The sequence below is a fragment of the Gastrolobium bilobum genome, unplaced genomic scaffold, assembly GCF_033153095.1.
Source record: "Gastrolobium bilobum isolate Gb01-03AN ecotype WA unplaced genomic scaffold, APGP_CSIRO_Gbil_v1 utg52110, whole genome shotgun sequence".
In the NCBI taxonomy this organism is placed as follows: Eukaryota; Viridiplantae; Streptophyta; class Magnoliopsida; order Fabales; family Fabaceae; genus Gastrolobium; species Gastrolobium bilobum.
Genome location: NW_026896614.1, coordinates 74,430 through 92,722, shown reverse-complemented (window position 1 = coordinate 92,722; position 18,293 = coordinate 74,430). Strand labels below are relative to the sequence as shown.

At 33.1% G+C, this 18,293-nt stretch overlaps 2 protein-coding genes across 2 annotated transcripts; one reads left to right on the top strand and one right to left on the bottom strand.

Annotated features, from left to right (window-relative positions):
* Positions 1–9,156: 9,156 nt before the first annotated feature.
* Positions 9,157–10,072, top strand: LOC133300972 (auxin-responsive protein IAA32-like). The gene is made up of 3 exons (XM_061500559.1): positions 9,157–9,305; positions 9,639–9,875; positions 9,960–10,072. The coding sequence occupies exons 1-3, from the start codon at positions 9,161–9,163 to the stop codon at positions 10,070–10,072; spliced, it is 495 nt and encodes a 164-aa protein (XP_061356543.1). The 5' UTR covers positions 9,157–9,160.
* A 2,428-nt stretch (positions 10,073–12,500) lies between these two features.
* LOC133300971 (receptor protein kinase-like protein ZAR1) lies at positions 12,501–14,779 on the bottom strand. Its single transcript, XM_061500558.1, has 2 exons — positions 13,276–14,779; positions 12,501–13,159 (listed from the first exon to the last, which is right to left on the bottom strand). The coding sequence occupies exons 1-2, from the start codon at positions 14,756–14,758 to the stop codon at positions 12,501–12,503; spliced, it is 2,142 nt and encodes a 713-aa protein (XP_061356542.1). The 5' UTR covers positions 14,759–14,779.
* Positions 14,780–18,293: the final 3,514 nt, after the last annotated feature.

Here is an 18,293-nt window from a genome sequence, read left to right as displayed (position 1 = left end):
TTCTTCAATTCATTCATTTAACGCACCTCTTCTGATACTGAATCAGATAGAAACCACAACAAAGGTGACACCTTTACCATATCTTATGTAACACTCCGTTCTAGAACCGGTTTGTTAACATTGCTTTATGATATTAAGCACAGTTACAATCACATTGGTTCAATTAGAAATCCGGATAAATTTTTCTTTTTAAACAAGCCGAATTTAAAATAACCAATTGCATGACCATAACCATATTACTTTGCGGAATAGTGAGACAAAGCTTAACATCATATTCTTATTTTATTAGACCATATATCGTTAAATGTCTTCATCTCTTTTATGATTAAATTAATTCTATACTCCCTTTATACCTCTCATCTCCTACTAGATTATAGATCTCCTAGTTAGCTTCGAGTGGGTTCTAACTGCACTCCAATCGGAGCTCCGTAGCTCGAGTTATGCAAGTTTTACTAAACTATGTATTTGCTGATTTCGAGCAGTGCGTTTTGGCGCCCAAATGGGCGTTAAAACGCCCATCAGCAGTGGAGTTTGCCCTCTACAGGTCTCCAGAACGTTTTGGCGCCCATACGGAGCGCGAAAACGTCCATTGTAGCGTTTTAGCGCCCATTTCAGCACTAAAACGTCTAAGGGCAGAGGCCTTTCCTCCATTTTACGAACTTAGAGAGTTTTAGCGCCCATTTTAGCGCTAAAACGGCTAAGGGCAGAGGCCTTTTCTCCATTTTACGAACTTAGAGCGTTTTAGCGTCCGTTTCCGCGCTAAAACGCTCTCCAACTGGGCAAAACATGCCCTCCCCTATTTTCATGTGACACCATGGGAGGTTTCCTCTCACTTTCACCATTCTCCTTACACCTAATAGACATTATACTACTTTAATACATAATCCTTATTTAGGTTAAGACACTCATTCCTCAAATGGCATTCATGAACTTCCATCATGTATACAATATTACACAATTCCAATAATTACAACATGACAAACATACTACGGGTCCATCAATACTTCAAGTTTCAATACATCATTGTTCTTCCAACTTTTCATATACATGCCAAAGGACTTAGCTACACAAGGAACATGATCAAAGCTATAAGCCATTTACAACAAGGCATTCATCACTACAATGATCATGCACTAAGTCCCTCAAAATACATATTGTGACATCAAAATATACATATAGCAATTATAAATGGCATGCAACTCAAAATATCCAGCTATCAGGTACAGTCTACTCATGCTTCTTGCCTCGATCAACCTCACCTCTATCAGTACCTGAAATGATGCCCCACAACACGGGGTGAGATATACGAATATATCACAGTAAACCAGAGGTCCTTGGAGATCACTCCACCCTAAGGTTCACTTTCGATGTACACATAATCATAATGGCTTAACACATTCTTATCCACAAGCATCACATGGACTTCCAAGAGAGATCCACTAAGGGCTGTTTCTCTTAGGTTCTTACCACATGGAGATCCACATAGGGTTGTTTCCAAGGGAAGTCCTTTCCTCAATCTATTCCAAGAGAGATCCTCAAAGGGCTGTTTCTCTTAGGCTCTTACCACATGAAGATCCACATAGGACTGTTTCCAAGGGAAGTTCCTACCAATCATCCTCATCATAATACTATCATTCATAACCTCAATCACAATCCTCAACCATTACCTTATTCATTATTTCTACTTCTATAATCATTCCTCAATTACTCTTAAACAATCAAACATCAACCAACAGTCATTAATCAATCATAACATGTAACAATGCATGAATCAATGCATGAGCATACAATTACTATCACAATTACATATCACATCTCATAAACCATTTCTCCTCAACGGAGTATGGTGGAACACTCAATGGGATCAACCCCAAGGTCCAAAGGTTTACCTTGCTCTTGAACTTTCCTCAATTGCACACAACCACAATGGTTGGTCACTCCACTTGGTTCTCTTGCCTCAATCCTATTAATACAAGGAACACAATCACACAATGCTAACAATGCAAGGAAATCCATAGTTCCAAGCCTAGATTTCTCCAAACATCAAAGCATACTAAAATAACACTGTAAACTCATTTCTACCGATTAAATGTCATTCTTAGCATTTTTCACAACATACACTATGTCTCAATCCTCCTAGAACATAGCCAATCTACTAATATTATCATAAAACCCTAAAAACACTATTCATCATCTTCCTCAACCATGCAACTCCATGGAAATCAAGTTCAAGAGGAAGAAACTCACCACAAATGGTTGCGCAACCAATGGATGGTGTCATCCTAAGCTCCCATGGTAAGAGTCACTTCCAATCTCCTCAAAACTCCATATTTTCGCCCCAAAAGCAAGGAGAATCCCACTCCACAATGCTTCCCACAAAGAACCAAGCTTGTATTATGAAAGAGGGAAAGATTTTGGGTGGTTTAGGCTTTTGAATCAAAGAGAATGGTTGAGAATAGAGGGATCTAGGGTTTCCCTTCTCTCCCTCTCCTTCTTCTCATTCTTTTCCTTTCTTTCTTTCTTTTGTTTTGGTCGACGGGTGGGGGGGGGGGGGGGGAAGAATGGGTTCTAATGTTTTGGGTCACTTAACTTATGTTAAGTGGCTTTAAGCGGGTATTAGCTCATCTATCTATTCAACTCTATTCAACACCAAACTTTACCCAAAGGTCTGGAATATTTTTCTAGAAACATTTCCACTTTTATTGTTATATTTTGGGTACTTTTGCCTGTACCCATTTATACTCCTTAATTTTCACTTAGTACACTTTTTACCTCAAAAGTGACCCCAATTCACTTAATTAGGCCCTATACTTAATTTTACTCACTAATACATGCTTAATTACTTAATTTAAGGTAATTAATTAAATGCTTGAATTAAGGGTGTTATATCTTACCTCATAAACAAATGTGGGTTGTCCTCAGAAGTGGCTAAGGAGCTCTCCGAAAAAGTGAATTTGAAAAACCCGGATGGCCCAAATGAAGATGTCCCTGTGGTGATTGCTCTGCATGCTGATGCTTCCCGACAAGTATACCGATCGCACAAGTAATATAATAGTAAGTAAAGTTCGTCTCCATAGGGATTGTGATCGTATATCAATTAATATTCCTTTCAAGAATGGAAGAGTTCAAAAGGGTTTGTTTGTGACAAATAATGTCGATTTGAGAAAAATTAAAAGTAAAGACTTGTTTTTGTATTTTTATATTGAAGAATAAAAATAGGGTTTTATGTTTATTATTTTACATAACATAACTTCACTTTCCTACACACACTAAAGAGGTGGGGTCCACATATTTTTCTTTCTCTTTCATCATTTCACTTTCTCTCTCTTCATCATTGTGTGAGTTGGAAACTACCCTTATATTATGTTACATGACATTAATAAAACCCATAAAAATAAGAATAAGAATGAATTGATTTGTAAAAATGAGAAAAACATTGTAGCTAGGATACACTCATCATATGATCCCCATTTCTTACCTTGGATTGATTTGGAAATACTTATTTATATAAATACTCAGATAATTATCATCTAGAATTAATTAGTTAAATTCCAATCCCTTGGCAATTTAACCCTTTAATCTCAATTGGAATCCTAATCCCTTAGTAATCCCTCATGAGAATTAAGCAATGAACACGATAATTCAAGCAACTGCAATTAAATATACATATATTCCTAGCATGCATACTAATTGTTATCTTACCCCTTTTCAAGATGAAAACCCCAATATTCCTATCTAGGGTTCTAACCCTCAAACTATCTTCAACTACTAGATTGATCAATTCCAATAAAGAAGACATAATTACGCACAAGGTAAAGATAAAGACAATTTATATAAATGAGCAATTATAAATCAATCCGTCGTAACAAGGGTTCACATAAGGTTTGTGACCCTAACTACAATAAAGAAAACTTTGCCAACCATTGACATGGCTGAAAATTCAATATTCAATGTTACTTGGAATGAAAGAACGGAAGAATAAAGATGAAGATGAATTTCTCTCCGGAGCTCTCCTTCTGAAGCACGACGGTCGCCTTAGGTCCAGAATACATAATTCTGTGCTGAGCCTCCTTTTAATAATCTTCTTTTTCATCTTCCAAAATTACCCTCTTGAAAAGCACGGGCTGTGATTTTCGCAAACTGGCACTCTGAGCGCCAGTTCCACGCCAAAAGCGTGGTTGCCTCTGAATCATCACGCCATCAGCGTGAAATCCACGCTATGAGCGTGGGAGAAAGGATGGTTTCACGCCATCAGCGTGACATCCACGCTATGAGCGTGGATCTTCATTTTGGTAAGTCTCCATTTGACTCCAATTTTGTATGCTTTCCTACAAAATCAGCATAAAATCAGTTGAACAATCCTGGATTTGGAATTTCAGCAAAACAACAATAAACGTTGCCTTTTTACTCAGGATTAACAATTAATCTTCCTCTTTTTGGCTTGAATTTACCCATATGCTGAAGGCATATCACAAGCTCTGGGGAGATGTATCGTGGAGGTTTTGAGCTTTGCGTTGGGGCTTATAACGCCATGGTTGATCGTGTGTGCAAGCTCTGTCGCGTGTGAGGATTGATCATGCTTTGAGTGTCCTTGCTAAGATGAAGGCTGAGTGTGAACCTGGGATTCAAACTTACCAAGATTCTAAAGTTAAGAAGTCCCACATCGGCGTTGATATAAAGTGAACAAAGCTTTATAAACCCTATGAAAGCAATAGATGACATAAAAATTTGTTGTGTATGGTTTACTTGCTGTTGGTTGATCAGGTTGATTTTGACTTTTTACAAACTCGGTCGATCAAACCCTAGTGGCACCAGTTTAGTGACATAACCAATCTGATAACCAACTTGAACCGATTTTTGAAGAATTTTTTTCTTTTACATTTTTGATATACAAACGAATTGGTAAGAGAGGGAAAATCGAGGTGGATTACTCACTTTGGAGTCGCTTGTAAAATAATTTTTATTTACTTTCTTAGTTTAATATTGAGACTTAAATTGGTGGAAATAAAATTTTTGGTATTTTTTTTTAATATTCATAAATTCATCTATTAATCAACTAATCCCATAGACTCATCATAGGGCATGGTTCTTTTAATATTTTTCTTCATTCCAAAGGTTTGAATTCGAAAACCTCTAAATAATCTCGTTACTACTTTAATCAATAAGCATAGAATCAATAACTTACATTAACTAATAGAATCTAACTGACAACTAATACGGTTATAACTGACTAACGAACTTAATTAACTAGGCCTAATATGAAAGGCTTTTGCGGCTATCATATGGAGATGTTACTAAAGAGGAATTCCTAAATATAAAATGATGTATAATCGATTTTGTTTACCATTCTTGTTTTTTGTGCTTTAATATTTTATTAATTTTCAACTGTTATATTTCTTTATTACATTCTTATTTAATGACCCAACTTTTTTTTTCTTTGCCAAAATCTACATGTTTTAAAAGTTAAATAATTATAAACTAAGAAAATTACATTTTTTGTGTAAAGTATACTCAAACCACCATCACCAGTCCATTATGTCCATTCTTTAGTAACTAAGAGTCTGTTTGTTTGCAAATTTTAAAAAAAGGGTTTACTAATCTCATGTCAAATGAGATAGTATTTTCATGTGGGTGACACAATTATGTGGGGTCCACAACTTAAAAAGAAAAGAAAAAAGAAAAGAAAAAATTGGCACGAGATTCTATGGGTGTATAACATAAGATAGATATCTTAAGCAACATGAGAGTATCATTTCCCTTTAAAAAAAGTAACTTTTATCTCTTCCTTATTTTAGAAGTTTTTTTTATAAAAGTTAAAGCTATTTATATTTTTATAAAAATATTTGACTTTTGACTTCTACTTTTTTTAGAAGTTAAAATTTTTAGCTTCAAAAAAAAGTAAATTTTTGACTTTTTTGTGACTTCTGTTTTTTTTAAAAGCAGACATCCAAACGAACTAAAAATGAAAAGTGCTTTTTTTTTTAAAAAAAAAGAGCAACTTCCGGAGAAAAAAGCCCATCCAAACGGGCCTTAACTCAATGCAATTTCTCATCACTTTACTTTCAGTAATTAAAATAATAATTTTATTTTAATTTTTTTTTCATTAGAATTATTACCATTAATTTATCGTTTCTGATCATCTATTATTAAAAGACCAAGAACGACTAAAAAAATTCATAAAAGACCAAAACAAGAAAGAGAAAAAGATAACTAAAAAAGTCATAAATTAAGTCACTCTAGAATTAATCTAGTAGTGAGAGGTTTGAATAATGTGCTTGAGGTGATAGATTCAAATATTAATATCCTTATTGTATAAAAAAATGTCAAAGTTAAACTCTCTAATGACCTAAAACCCAAAATTTATTTTGATGCACTTTTTGCAGAAAAGCCAAATAAGTTTTGAAAGAAAAAATGACGTTCACACAACTGGTCAAATATGGTTTTGGAGTTGGCAAACGTGAAACTAAATGCACACTAAAAAGTTGAGTGATCAAGAAAAAAATGAACAATTACACTTTTATTTCTTGATATATATTCAAATTAACATATTTTTCTATTGCAAAGAGGCTATTTATTTAGATTTGAATATGTTGTTAAAATTTGTGTCTAAAATTCAATGGGTTATGAATAAGAATTAATTGAAGAAGAAAAGGAAAGGAAAAGATAAAAGGGTGTGTGAGCAAGAAATTTCACATTGGATAAGTAAAGAGAGGTGGTAATATTTATAAGCTATCACCTCACCTCTTAGTTTGCCCCTTAGGAGCCTTCCAATTGTTAATGAAGACAATGTATGAAATATAAATTCACCAAAAGATTTGAATACATGAATAACAAATTGCCAATCTGGCCAACAAACATGGCAATTAAGAGGTGAGGTGGTCCATTTTATCTTCTCCTTTCTTTTTCTTCTGGAATTTTAGATACAAATTCTAATTTATGTAATCTTAATATTATACTTACAAGGGTTTTGTTTATGTATTTTTCGAAATACATAGTATAATTTGTAAGAATTTATAAACAAAAAGTTTGTAATATAACATATCCCTTACAAATAAACTAAAAACAATATATTTGATGCATGCACTTTGTGTTCTGTAGAAATTGTTGGAAATTCATTAGGGATAAAACTGGCAAATGTTAGCTTGAGAATGATGGCTAATGTTATTGTTGACGCCAGTGGTTAATTTATTCTACATTATATGATATGACACCTTTGCAAGGCCAGCTATAGTATCCCGTAGGGTTCTGCTTACTTTACACCTTCACCGGCAAATTTAGTTTGCTTTGGTGATAAGTATTTGGAACATGTTTCTAAGTTGAAACAGACACATTGTCGTCATTAGAACAAAAAGGTCTTGGCTAGATCAATAGGTCAAGTGCGAGAAGATGAATTAGACTCCAAGACATGTCAATAATGGTTTCATGTTCCACATTTGTGTTCACGGGCCACCATTGTTGATCTAGATATTTCAAGAACTATCTATATCAATCCTTGCTTTTATTATAAACAATTGTTACACCTGGAGATTAGTACTCAAGAAATTGACGTGTCAAATGCTTTTTTGCTAATTAAGCCTGCCAATACCAAATTTCAAATCATAGATAGATGCGTAAAATGAATACTGGGATATCTTAAATATCCGTATAAAAAATATCAATATTTGATCCATGAATGCTAATATCTTACCTGTAGGGTGTCAAAACGGGTTGACACGACACGAATTCGACACGACACGAATACATCAACACTAATACGACACGAATTTTTATTCGTGTCAAAATCTTCAACACTGACACGACACAAATTTTTTGCGGATTGACACGACATGACACGAATAACACGCAAAATAAAGGTCAAAACAGTAATTAACAAAAAAAAATTTAAAAATGGATAGAAATTAAAAAATTTAAAATAATAATAATAATAAATTAAAAATATAATAATTTAAAAAAATACGGATCGACACGAACACGAACACGACACGAATATTTTACGTGTCATTTTTCTCAACACGAACACGACACGAATTTTTTTGCAGGTCAACCCAAACACGAATTTTCGTGTCGTGTCGCGGGTCGACCCGCGTGTCAAAACCTATATTGACACCCCTACTTACATGTAGACAGAAAATCATTTTCTCGAGTTCTTTTCTGTACGGCTTGTTGAGATGAATATATTCAAATTATCCTATTGTAATTCAGTGCCACTACTTGTAACCCATAACGTGGGATGTTAGGATCCGACCAGATAACTGTTCCCTTGAAAAGTGGCAGTCCTTTCATATGTGTAGATAACTCAAACAAATAATCAAAGGTGAGCTTTATGCCTATATCTATTGTCATGTTGCTTATACTGAGTTGATAAGCTCCATGACTAAATTTTGTGAAATTTTAAAGTTGAAGCCCTCAACCCAATAATTTTATGTATTGCTCTTTTGGATATGTATAATGCATTGAAATTATTTTTGCACACGAATCCTCATTTACGTAATTACATCACTTTTTTTAACATCAAAATCTTGTGTTATGATTGATTACTTTACATCACCTGAACACTTGTAATGTGTAAAGTGATGCATAGAAGAATGTGCTGTGCAAATATTAATATCCGTAATTAACCCATGAACAACAAAAATGATTCACTGTAGAATTCAAGGTTATAAATCATTAAAGTAATCATTCTAAAATTAGTTCCCTCACCATCAGTGCCTCAATTACACTGTAACTGCTACATTCTCCTGTATAATTAACCTACCATTATTAATATATTATTTTCCATTTGCTTTCCTCGGGTTACTATCACAGTGGAATATTGACATAAGAGTCTGAGCATTTTGTAGCAATGTCAGGAAGCAGAATCCGGAATAACTTGGCTTAGGATCAATTTGGCCATCCCTTGTTCTTGTGGTGTTTTGTTTTTACCTTGTGCTCCATGTTGACAGTAACAGAAGATAAGCTTTGTCCATTTAATGATTGATAATGGAGGAGGCTTCCCTGTCTTCCATGTGTTCTTTGACATGTCCTTTAGATACTCAAAATTGTCCCTATAAATACCAAGTCTAACAATGCAACTCAGTAGGCCTTGGCTACCAATACCTACGTTGAAGAGTTAGCTATTTTTAAGTCAAGTCCAGTAGTTAATAGGGCATCCATCATCCCAATGGATTCAAACACATCAAGCTTTCTTTTGAACTCTTCAAATTTTCACTCAGTTTTCTACCAAGACAAACAGGATGATGGCATAATTGATCTTGGTCTTAGTCTCAGAACTGTTCAACGTGAACCATATCATTCTTCTGGCAACTGTATGCATTCATCCCCTTGTTCATTCTTTTATTATTTCTTCAGCTCTTTTCCTTATTTTCATACAAAGTTTTGTGAAGTAATGATAAAAACAATCATAATTCAATTCAGTTTAGAAAATGATTGGATACAAACTACACACAAAAAGGAGGTCTAAGTAAATAAATATTCTTGATGATTTATCTGTTATATTGCTCTAACATTATTAACATGAAATTGATCAACTAAGAAAGGTTCAAGTTGTAACATTAACAGTAAGAATTTGATTAATTTCCTCTAAACAGAGAGTTGTTTCCTTTTCCTATGTAGTCTAATTAAATCATGTTTGGATTCAGTGTATGATGAAGACATTATGAATTGGCCTCACTCTAATCTCAATCTCAAGAATTCAAGCACCATGCAAACTAGATCTGTCCATGGAAATTTTGATGAAGAGATAGAGGGGGTTCAGAGCAATGAGAGATGGGCTTATGTGAAGGTTAACATGGATGGGGTTACCATTGGTAGGAAAATTTGTGTACTTGATCATGGAGGATACTCAAGTCTAGCAATCCAATTAGAAGACATGTTTGGTAGGTATAGTCAATAATGCACTTGCAAAATATTGTTAACTTTTATTTACTAGTAATATATCTTTAACTTGTTGTACCATTCAGGAAGCCAATCTCTATCTGGTGTGAGATTGTTTCAATCGGGGTCAGAATACTCATTGTTCTTCAAAGACAGAGAAGATAATTGGAGGGCTGTGGGTGATGTCCCTTGGAAGTAGGTCCCTTTTTATGTACCAACTTTCTACATTCACTCTATATTATGTGATTTACTAACTCTGAACAATAATTCTAACTTCAGTTTTCTCTCTCTCTTTTGATGCAGAGAGTTTGTAGAATGTGTGAAGCGGTTAAGGATTGCAAGAAAGGATGCAGGCTTTGTTTCATGCTCATCTAGATACACTTAAATTTTATTTGTCTCACTCATCAGAAAGCAATATTGTTTTGATGAACTTTAGTTAAGTTGTCTGTCAACAAAAAATATGATGGATTCAGCTCTTTAAGAATGCACATGGTGTTTTAGATTTATTGAATACTTAACACGTTTCAATTATAAATTTCAAACGAGGACTAAGACTTCACTTGGGTGACTCTGGTGCCTTTGCGATAGTGTAACTAAGTGTCACAGTGTTGCACTAAATTAATACCTAGCTTATAGCAATGACTTTCGGGACAACAACTGTTCTCCATTATTTCACAAATTCCATGCCATTAATCTTGCAAAAACAACTGTCTCAAGTTGCTTTCACTATGACAATGACATGTTTCCCTTCGTTGGCTTGTATCAAAGTTTTTCGCTAGATAAACTTTTCTTTTTAATACAAGTGAGAATTGAATACATAACCGAATATAACCTATCAAAATCCCTCACCACTATACTAATTCCAGTGGTTTTTCGCTAGATAAACTCTAGTCTAACATTCTTTCTTGTGAAACCTCCCTTCCTTTTCGTTTATACTCAACTTATTTATTGCTTGTAAGGAAAAGGTGAAAAGGCCTTAAACTTTTATTTATTTTCCCATATTTTGGGTTTTCTCTTTTATTAGGAAAAAAAAACAGATATGTAGCCTTTTATTTGTTGAAGCCTTGGTCAAGGAAATCAAGTCACAAATAAAACCCATAAAACAAACGTGATACCAAAGTTTATATTTTGAATATTTCAGCATTGGCATTAAATTCACAAGTCACAACCAACCACGCGAAACAAAAGTAGGAGTTAATTAGCAGTTAAATACAAAATGACAGCCAAAATTGTTGGAGACCGTTTTCCCTAAATTTGCGCCACATGGTTTGGACATCCCAAGTCCAACGACTTCTTAATTAATGTAAAATGTTGGTTCCCTCGTCTAGTTTGCAGTCAACAAAATCTTATGAGATCTAAGTACATTTTCAGACAGAAACAGGAGGAATAAATTATCTGATATAAAAAAGAGGGGAGATATTCTTACTACTAAAATCTTCTACTACCAACTCACTACCTATCTAATCAACATTTTCTCTTTTTTCAAAATTTTTTTAGCATTCTCTCTCTTTGATTCAATGGTGATTAGATAGGTAGTAAGTTAGTAGTAAAAAATTTTGGTAATAAGAATATCCTTTCTCTATGAAAAAAAACTTGAGTTGTTTCACATTTGGGAACTGCAAGTAACTTGGCAATTAATAATTCATATATTTTGTGAAAATTAACTCTTAGCTTTCTAGTTTTACATTTTAGAATAATCAGATTTAAGAAAACTTGAGTTGTTTATTTATTGGTGCGGTTATAAATGGATATACGTCTGTTCTTTCTTTAAACCACTCATAAATTATGATTTGTGATAAATTTAGTTCTATATTCTTGCACCACTCGTAACAAAGAACTATTATTTGAGTCGGAACAATTTTGATTTGGAATTTAAATATAATACATATAATAAAGGGAAATAATAATCTTTTAAGTGAGATTATTATCTTATGCATGTGGGATCCACTTTAAAAAAATCTTCTCTTTCATTCTCTCTCTTCTTTCTTGTGCGTATAGGAAATTATTTTTCTCTCTCGTTAAATGAAAAAAAAAAACAATGCCATGTAATAAATCAACTAAAAACTAAAAAGAAAATCTGTATGTCAAAGCAATTTTTAGCACTCCCAGTCTCCCACGCCACGTGACTTTGTTATATTTGTTGCAATTTCAATATTTATTTTTTTGATAAATCACATATATCCTCCATAAGAGATAATTCTATTCGGAGCGAATCCAAAATTAAGGCTTTAAAATCTTCCTAATTATGGTACTGAGAAGGATTGAATACATGCTCTCATCCCTACTTGTTCAACTATCATATGTCAACTGATTGCAATTTCAATATTTTAGCCTATGAATAAATACATAATACTAAAGTCATAGTCTCGTACTAACAATAGTACTATTCTCATATATCAAATAACTCATTAACAACCCAAAAAAATGCTAAGATTCTTAGAAAGATTGATGATTTTTCATCAACAATTTCGCTTTCTCTTCTAGTGCTTCAATTACATCGACTCGTATTTCTAGTGAAACTCATGACAATCCTAGCAGATTGAACACAGTCTTAAACTGACCAAGACTAAAGGCAAAAGTTTCACAAATGAAGTGGATTCACAATTCACAGCTCCCTGAAAAATTTATCAATCAGAAGAAATGGACAATCTGTCCAAAGCATTAAGTACGTGCCTCATTGTAGGTCTCTTTTCAGGGCTTCTATGGACACAAGCCATTGCAATCTTCAAAACTGCAATTATCTCGTCCTCATTACCTGCATCTTCATCTAAGTATGGGTCTAATACATCTGAGAGTGGCCTCTTTTCCTCAATGCAGAACCGAATCCATTGAACAATGTCCATTTCTGAGTTACCCACTTGGACAACAGGTGATCTTCCTGTGATCATTTCTAACAAAATCACACCATATGAATAAACATCCCACTTCTGTGATGGCTTCACCACTTTCACTGCCTCTGGAGCCTGATAACCGTTTCCCAAAATATTATTTGTAACTTCTGTGGACAAGCTCTCTTCTTGTCTTTCTAGTAGTTTCTCTGCTGCCACTCGGTTGGATTGCAAGGTTGGGGACCTTCCAGCAATATTTGCAAGGCGCCCGAGTCCAAAATCAGAAATGTGGGGTTCCATGCTATGTCCAAGAAGTATGTTACTTGGCTTGAGATCTCCATGGACATATTTTTTGGGGCTAAATTCATGCAGATAGACCAATCCTTTTGCTGTTCCTTTCATGATTTTCAATCGATAGGACCAAGATAGCGGCGTAAACGTGACATGTCCAGCCTTCCCTGAAGATATGAAATGGAACCAAACAATCAAATGAACAAATTGTCAGTCCAAAAGTTCAGTAATTGTCAATAAGGAAAAAAAGAAAAAAAGAAGGCTTGCCCTTGATGAAACTTACCATGAATTGCTGTAGCAAGGCTTCCATTGGGTATATAATCATATATGAGAAGCTTCTCATCAACAGACCAGTAATAGGCTCTCAGAGTCACAATATTTGGATGTCTTAACTTTCCTATTGCTTCTACTTCTGTTTGGAACTCTTTAAACCTTTGAGAACCTCCCTCCCCCAATCTTCTCACAGCCAAGGCAAGCCCATCTTCAAGCACCACTTTATACATAATCCCTATTCCATTCCTACCCAGAACAAAAGCTGAAGCCTTAAGAAGCTCATCCAAATCAAAGGACACTTGAGTATCTAATGGGACAAGATCATGCTGCTCAACATTATCAGATAGAGCCTCGAATTCATCCTTTATGAAGCAGAAACATTCTTTCCTTCCTTTCCTTCCCTTACTAACACCATTTTCATCCAGGTCCTGGTTAAAACCACAAACCCTTAAGTAGCAGTAAGAGAACAGCCAACCTAAAAGGCAAATTCCAATTAAATCACCCACAACAATGCCTATCACAGCACCCTTACTTAGCCCTTTGTTTTTCTCACTTTTCCCAGGACCATTATCAGTATTTTGAGGTGGGTAGTTATGAGGCAGAAATGGAAATGTGGAAGGTGAACTAGCAGGTGGAGTATCAGAGCCACATGGATTCTTCAAAGGAGGGCCACATAGACCAGGATTTCCAACAAAAGCAGTTGGTCCTCTGTTCATTAAAGCACCATTTTGGGGTATTGGACCATTTAAATTGTTGTAAGATAGATCAATGTAAACCTTCTCAGGCAGATTACCAAGGCTGGTTGGGATTGAACCACTGAAATGATTATGAGACAAATCAACAGTTCCTTGAAGGCTAGATAGATTTCCCATGTCACTAGGGATTGAACCACTGAATTGATTGAAAGAAAGGTCTAGTTTTTCCAGAGAAAACCAACCAGTACCAAACCCATCTGGCAAAGGACCAGTGAAGTTGTTTCGACTTAGAATAAGGGTTTTGAGTCTCTTACATTGAAAAATTGTAGCAGGCAATGACCCAACAAAGAAATTTTGTGACAAATCTAGAGTTTGGAGGTACCTGAGCTTCTGAATCTCATTTGGAACAGACCCAGAGAATGAATTGCCATAAAGCACCAAACTTTGCAGTCTCTGAGCTTGAAAGAGCTCTGGAGGCAAGCTTCCAAAGAGCTTGTTGTTCCTAAAGTTCACATGGCGGAGCTGTGAAAGAGATCCTAAAGTAGAAGGAAGAGAGCCATAAAGTTGCATCTTTGGGATACTAACGGACACAACAGTTTGGTCCATGCAAGTAATCCCATTCCATGAACAAGGGTTGTCATTTGAAGAGTTCCAGTTACTCAGAGACCCTTGTGGGTCTGTGATGTACTGCTTCAGTGTCAAAAGCACAGAACCTTCAGCATTCAGAGAATTCACCACAGGTGCAGGTGCAAGAGAGTTGCAGCAAAGAAGGTAAAACAGAAACACAAAAGGGTACATCTCCTCCTACAACTATGTGACCGTTGGAGAAAATCCAAAATCCAATGCAAAGAACAGAACAGGTTCACTGAGACATGGTTACCTTAGCTTGTTTGTGTTACAGAAAAGAAAGATGGTGAAATTACACGGAGTTTGATGGAAACAAGAATTGGAGTAGAGATGAATAATATTGTCTATGTTTGGATTTTATTTTATTTTTTAAAGTTTGATACTATTTATAAGTATAAGTTAAGTGAAATAGTTTAAAAAAAAACTCTTAAAATAAAAAGTTCTTTTTTAAAATAAAGAAAAAAAATTAAAAGATTCAATAGAAGTTTTTTTTATGTTCTTATCAATTTTTTTGAATTGTATTTTTTTTTTAAATAAAGAGCTTTAAAAATATACAGAGATGATTTTCTTGAAATATATGTTTTTAAACTAATTTTTTTATGTAATTATTATACAGCTTTTAGTTTTTTTTTTTAAATTTTTTTAACTTTAGTTTATAAGTAACTTCTGTCTTCTAGTTAAAAAAAAGAGAATTCAAACAGGCTCCTACTATAAAAAATAAACTATAAATTATAAGAAAATACAAAAAATATTCCTAATCTTTATTCATATTTATAATATATTTCTAAAATTAAAAAAATTAGAATACTATAAAATATGAAAAACAATCTTAATTTTTTAAATATTTAAAATCATTTTTAGATATGATCGGATATGTATGATATTTTCGAGACATAAAATATAATATTTTATAGATATTTTCGAGACATAAAATATAAATTAAAATATTTTTTGAATCCTTAAAAAAAATCATGAGGCACAATTTAATCTCTTAGAAATAAAAAACCGACTTGTGGTCTATTTGAAATTCAAAGACGATTCACGTTAGTTCCTCAAAAGACTAATATGGATTTATTTTGAATTTTAAAAGGACCACGATTTTGACTAACTAGATCTACTTTAAATTTCAAAGGAATTACAAGTCAATTTTTTATTTTTAAGAGATTAAATTGGGTTCCGTAATTTTTGTTGATGACAGAAAAGTACTTTATTCTAAAATATAAGGAAATATTAAAATTTATCTTAATTCCTATTCATATTAATAATATTTTAAATTATTTTAGCTTACCAAAAAAAAAATTAAATTATTTTAAAGTATAATCAAAATATTATGTAAAAAAAACCAGATATTAAAACAAATGCAAGGTGTTCAAATAAGAGAAAAGAATTCAATAACGAGTAGTAGTTAATCTCCAACAAATTAGTTTACAATTTTTTTTGAAAGAAGTATAATCATTCATTAATGATAAAGAAATGATATTAGATTTGAGGAGTAGCGAATTTTTTTTCTAGATATTTGTAAATGCAGATAAATTATTTACATTCACTTCTAAAACGATATCGTTTATTATTTTGAGTTGAAAGAATAAAATTATAATAATAAAGACTATTATAACATTGAAAAAAATTATAATTACAAAAATACCTTATATTGCTATTGAAATCTTTTTGGGCTCAAGGAAGATAATTTATCTGTATTCATTGCAAAAAAATAAATAAACTTTTTATTTATTAAGAAATATAATAAAATTATTCACATTTAAATTTGTAAAAGAATTCAAACTTAACTAACATCTTAAAAAAAAATTGTCTCGAAAAAAGATATAAGGAAGTGTTATTAAACCCGGACCGATCCGGTCGGGTCGACTCGGAAATCAGTAAATTGGTCATATAACTGATCCGGTTGAAGCAATAGACCGGTCATGCATCAGAATCGGTGCGACCCGGTCCGACCCGGCCGGTTTTCATAAAAAACCGGTGACCCGGCCCAGTCCCAAAAAAAAATTCAATTTTTTTTTTTAAAAATAAATCATAATGGACATATTTGAATTCTTTTTTTCTTATTGACTAACATAAGTTATGTACTTCAACACTAATGCAGAAAATTTTCAATTAATTTATAGTTAGAGATGTCATTTTCTGATCCTAAAACTCCGTATCACGATCATTATATTTTTGTTTGATCTTTTATTGGATAATAATATGTGATGTATTACTTTTTATATTAGAATATTTGAAATTTTATCATTTTTTTAGATATTTGAGTATGTTTGTAATTTTTTAATATAAATTATAAAATTACATATAATTACCGAGTCATGCGGTTGAACCAGGGACTCAGTACCTCGACCGGATCAATGACCGGGCCGATTTTAATAGCATTGATATAAGGTTCTAACAAATATATTTACCAAAAAAATTCTAACAAATTTAAGTTGTTTTCCATAAATCATGACATACCACCTCATAATTACCCAAAAAGATTTTGCAATCCTTATTTATGAACTACTCTCACTAAAAATTTAACATATTCAAAATGTGATTTTTTTTTTTTAGGAAACCAAAATGTGATATTTAAAATATGCCGATGTGTACAAAGGAAGAAAAAAAAAAAAAACAAGCATATCAAAATAATAAACAACTTTTTTGAAGTCATTGAACAACTGTGCGCTGAACTACTGATACATACTTCATATAAAAGTTTTTCTCAAGCCAAACCTAGCAAAATTAACTGACTACATTTAGGGTGTGTTTGGTACAGGAGAAATTTTTTGGTGACCGAGAATCATGATTAATGGGAATTCAGTAGAAATTGAGTTTACTTGGAATCTTACGAAAGATGTGTTTGGTTCGCCAAAATATTACCGGGAATACTGGGTAAAAATTACTGATTCCATATTTGGTTTAGAACGAAATATGACTTGGAATATGAGGTTATTTTACAAAAATAACCCCAAACTATTTTTACTTTTGTAATTGATAGATTGGGTCTAGATTTTTATGTGTATTGGGGTATTTTTGTCTCAAAATTTATTGTTGTGCTTTCCCTTTACTTGGTATTCTGATTGGTATTCCGAATTACCATATTATTTTTGGTAATCTGAATAGTGACTTTTCTTTATAAATCAAATTACCGGTAATCCTTGGATATCCGGGAATCGTAATTTATTCCTTCTACCAAACGTGATAATTACATTTACCAAAAAAAATTACCGGTAATCCTCTTTAAAAACTTGAATCAAACACCCTCTTATGGAAAAAGGAGGGTGATACTTACCCTACCAATAACATGATATTAAATTGCACTAGCCGTTGAACCGATAAAGGAGGAGATTCAAGGTTTTAAGATCTAATTAAAATCGAAACTGAGTTAAATCAAGATTTCATATATATACATATATTTTACAAAATTATGATTAATATGCAAAAAGTATAACATACATAGATCGAGTATATGGGTAAAGTTATTGAAAAAACATCAAAATAAGTATGGGAAAATATTTTCTTCTTTTAAAAGGAGAAAATTTTTCTCATGATAGTGACACATTGTATAAGTGGGTTCCACAAAATAGTGGAAAGACAAAAAAAATTAAGGTGAGACCCACTTATGCTTTGAGTCACTAACATGAGAGAGATTTTCTTTTTTTAAAGGAGAAAATATTTTCCCAATAAGTATTTAACAAGATCAAAATGATTTGTGAAAAAA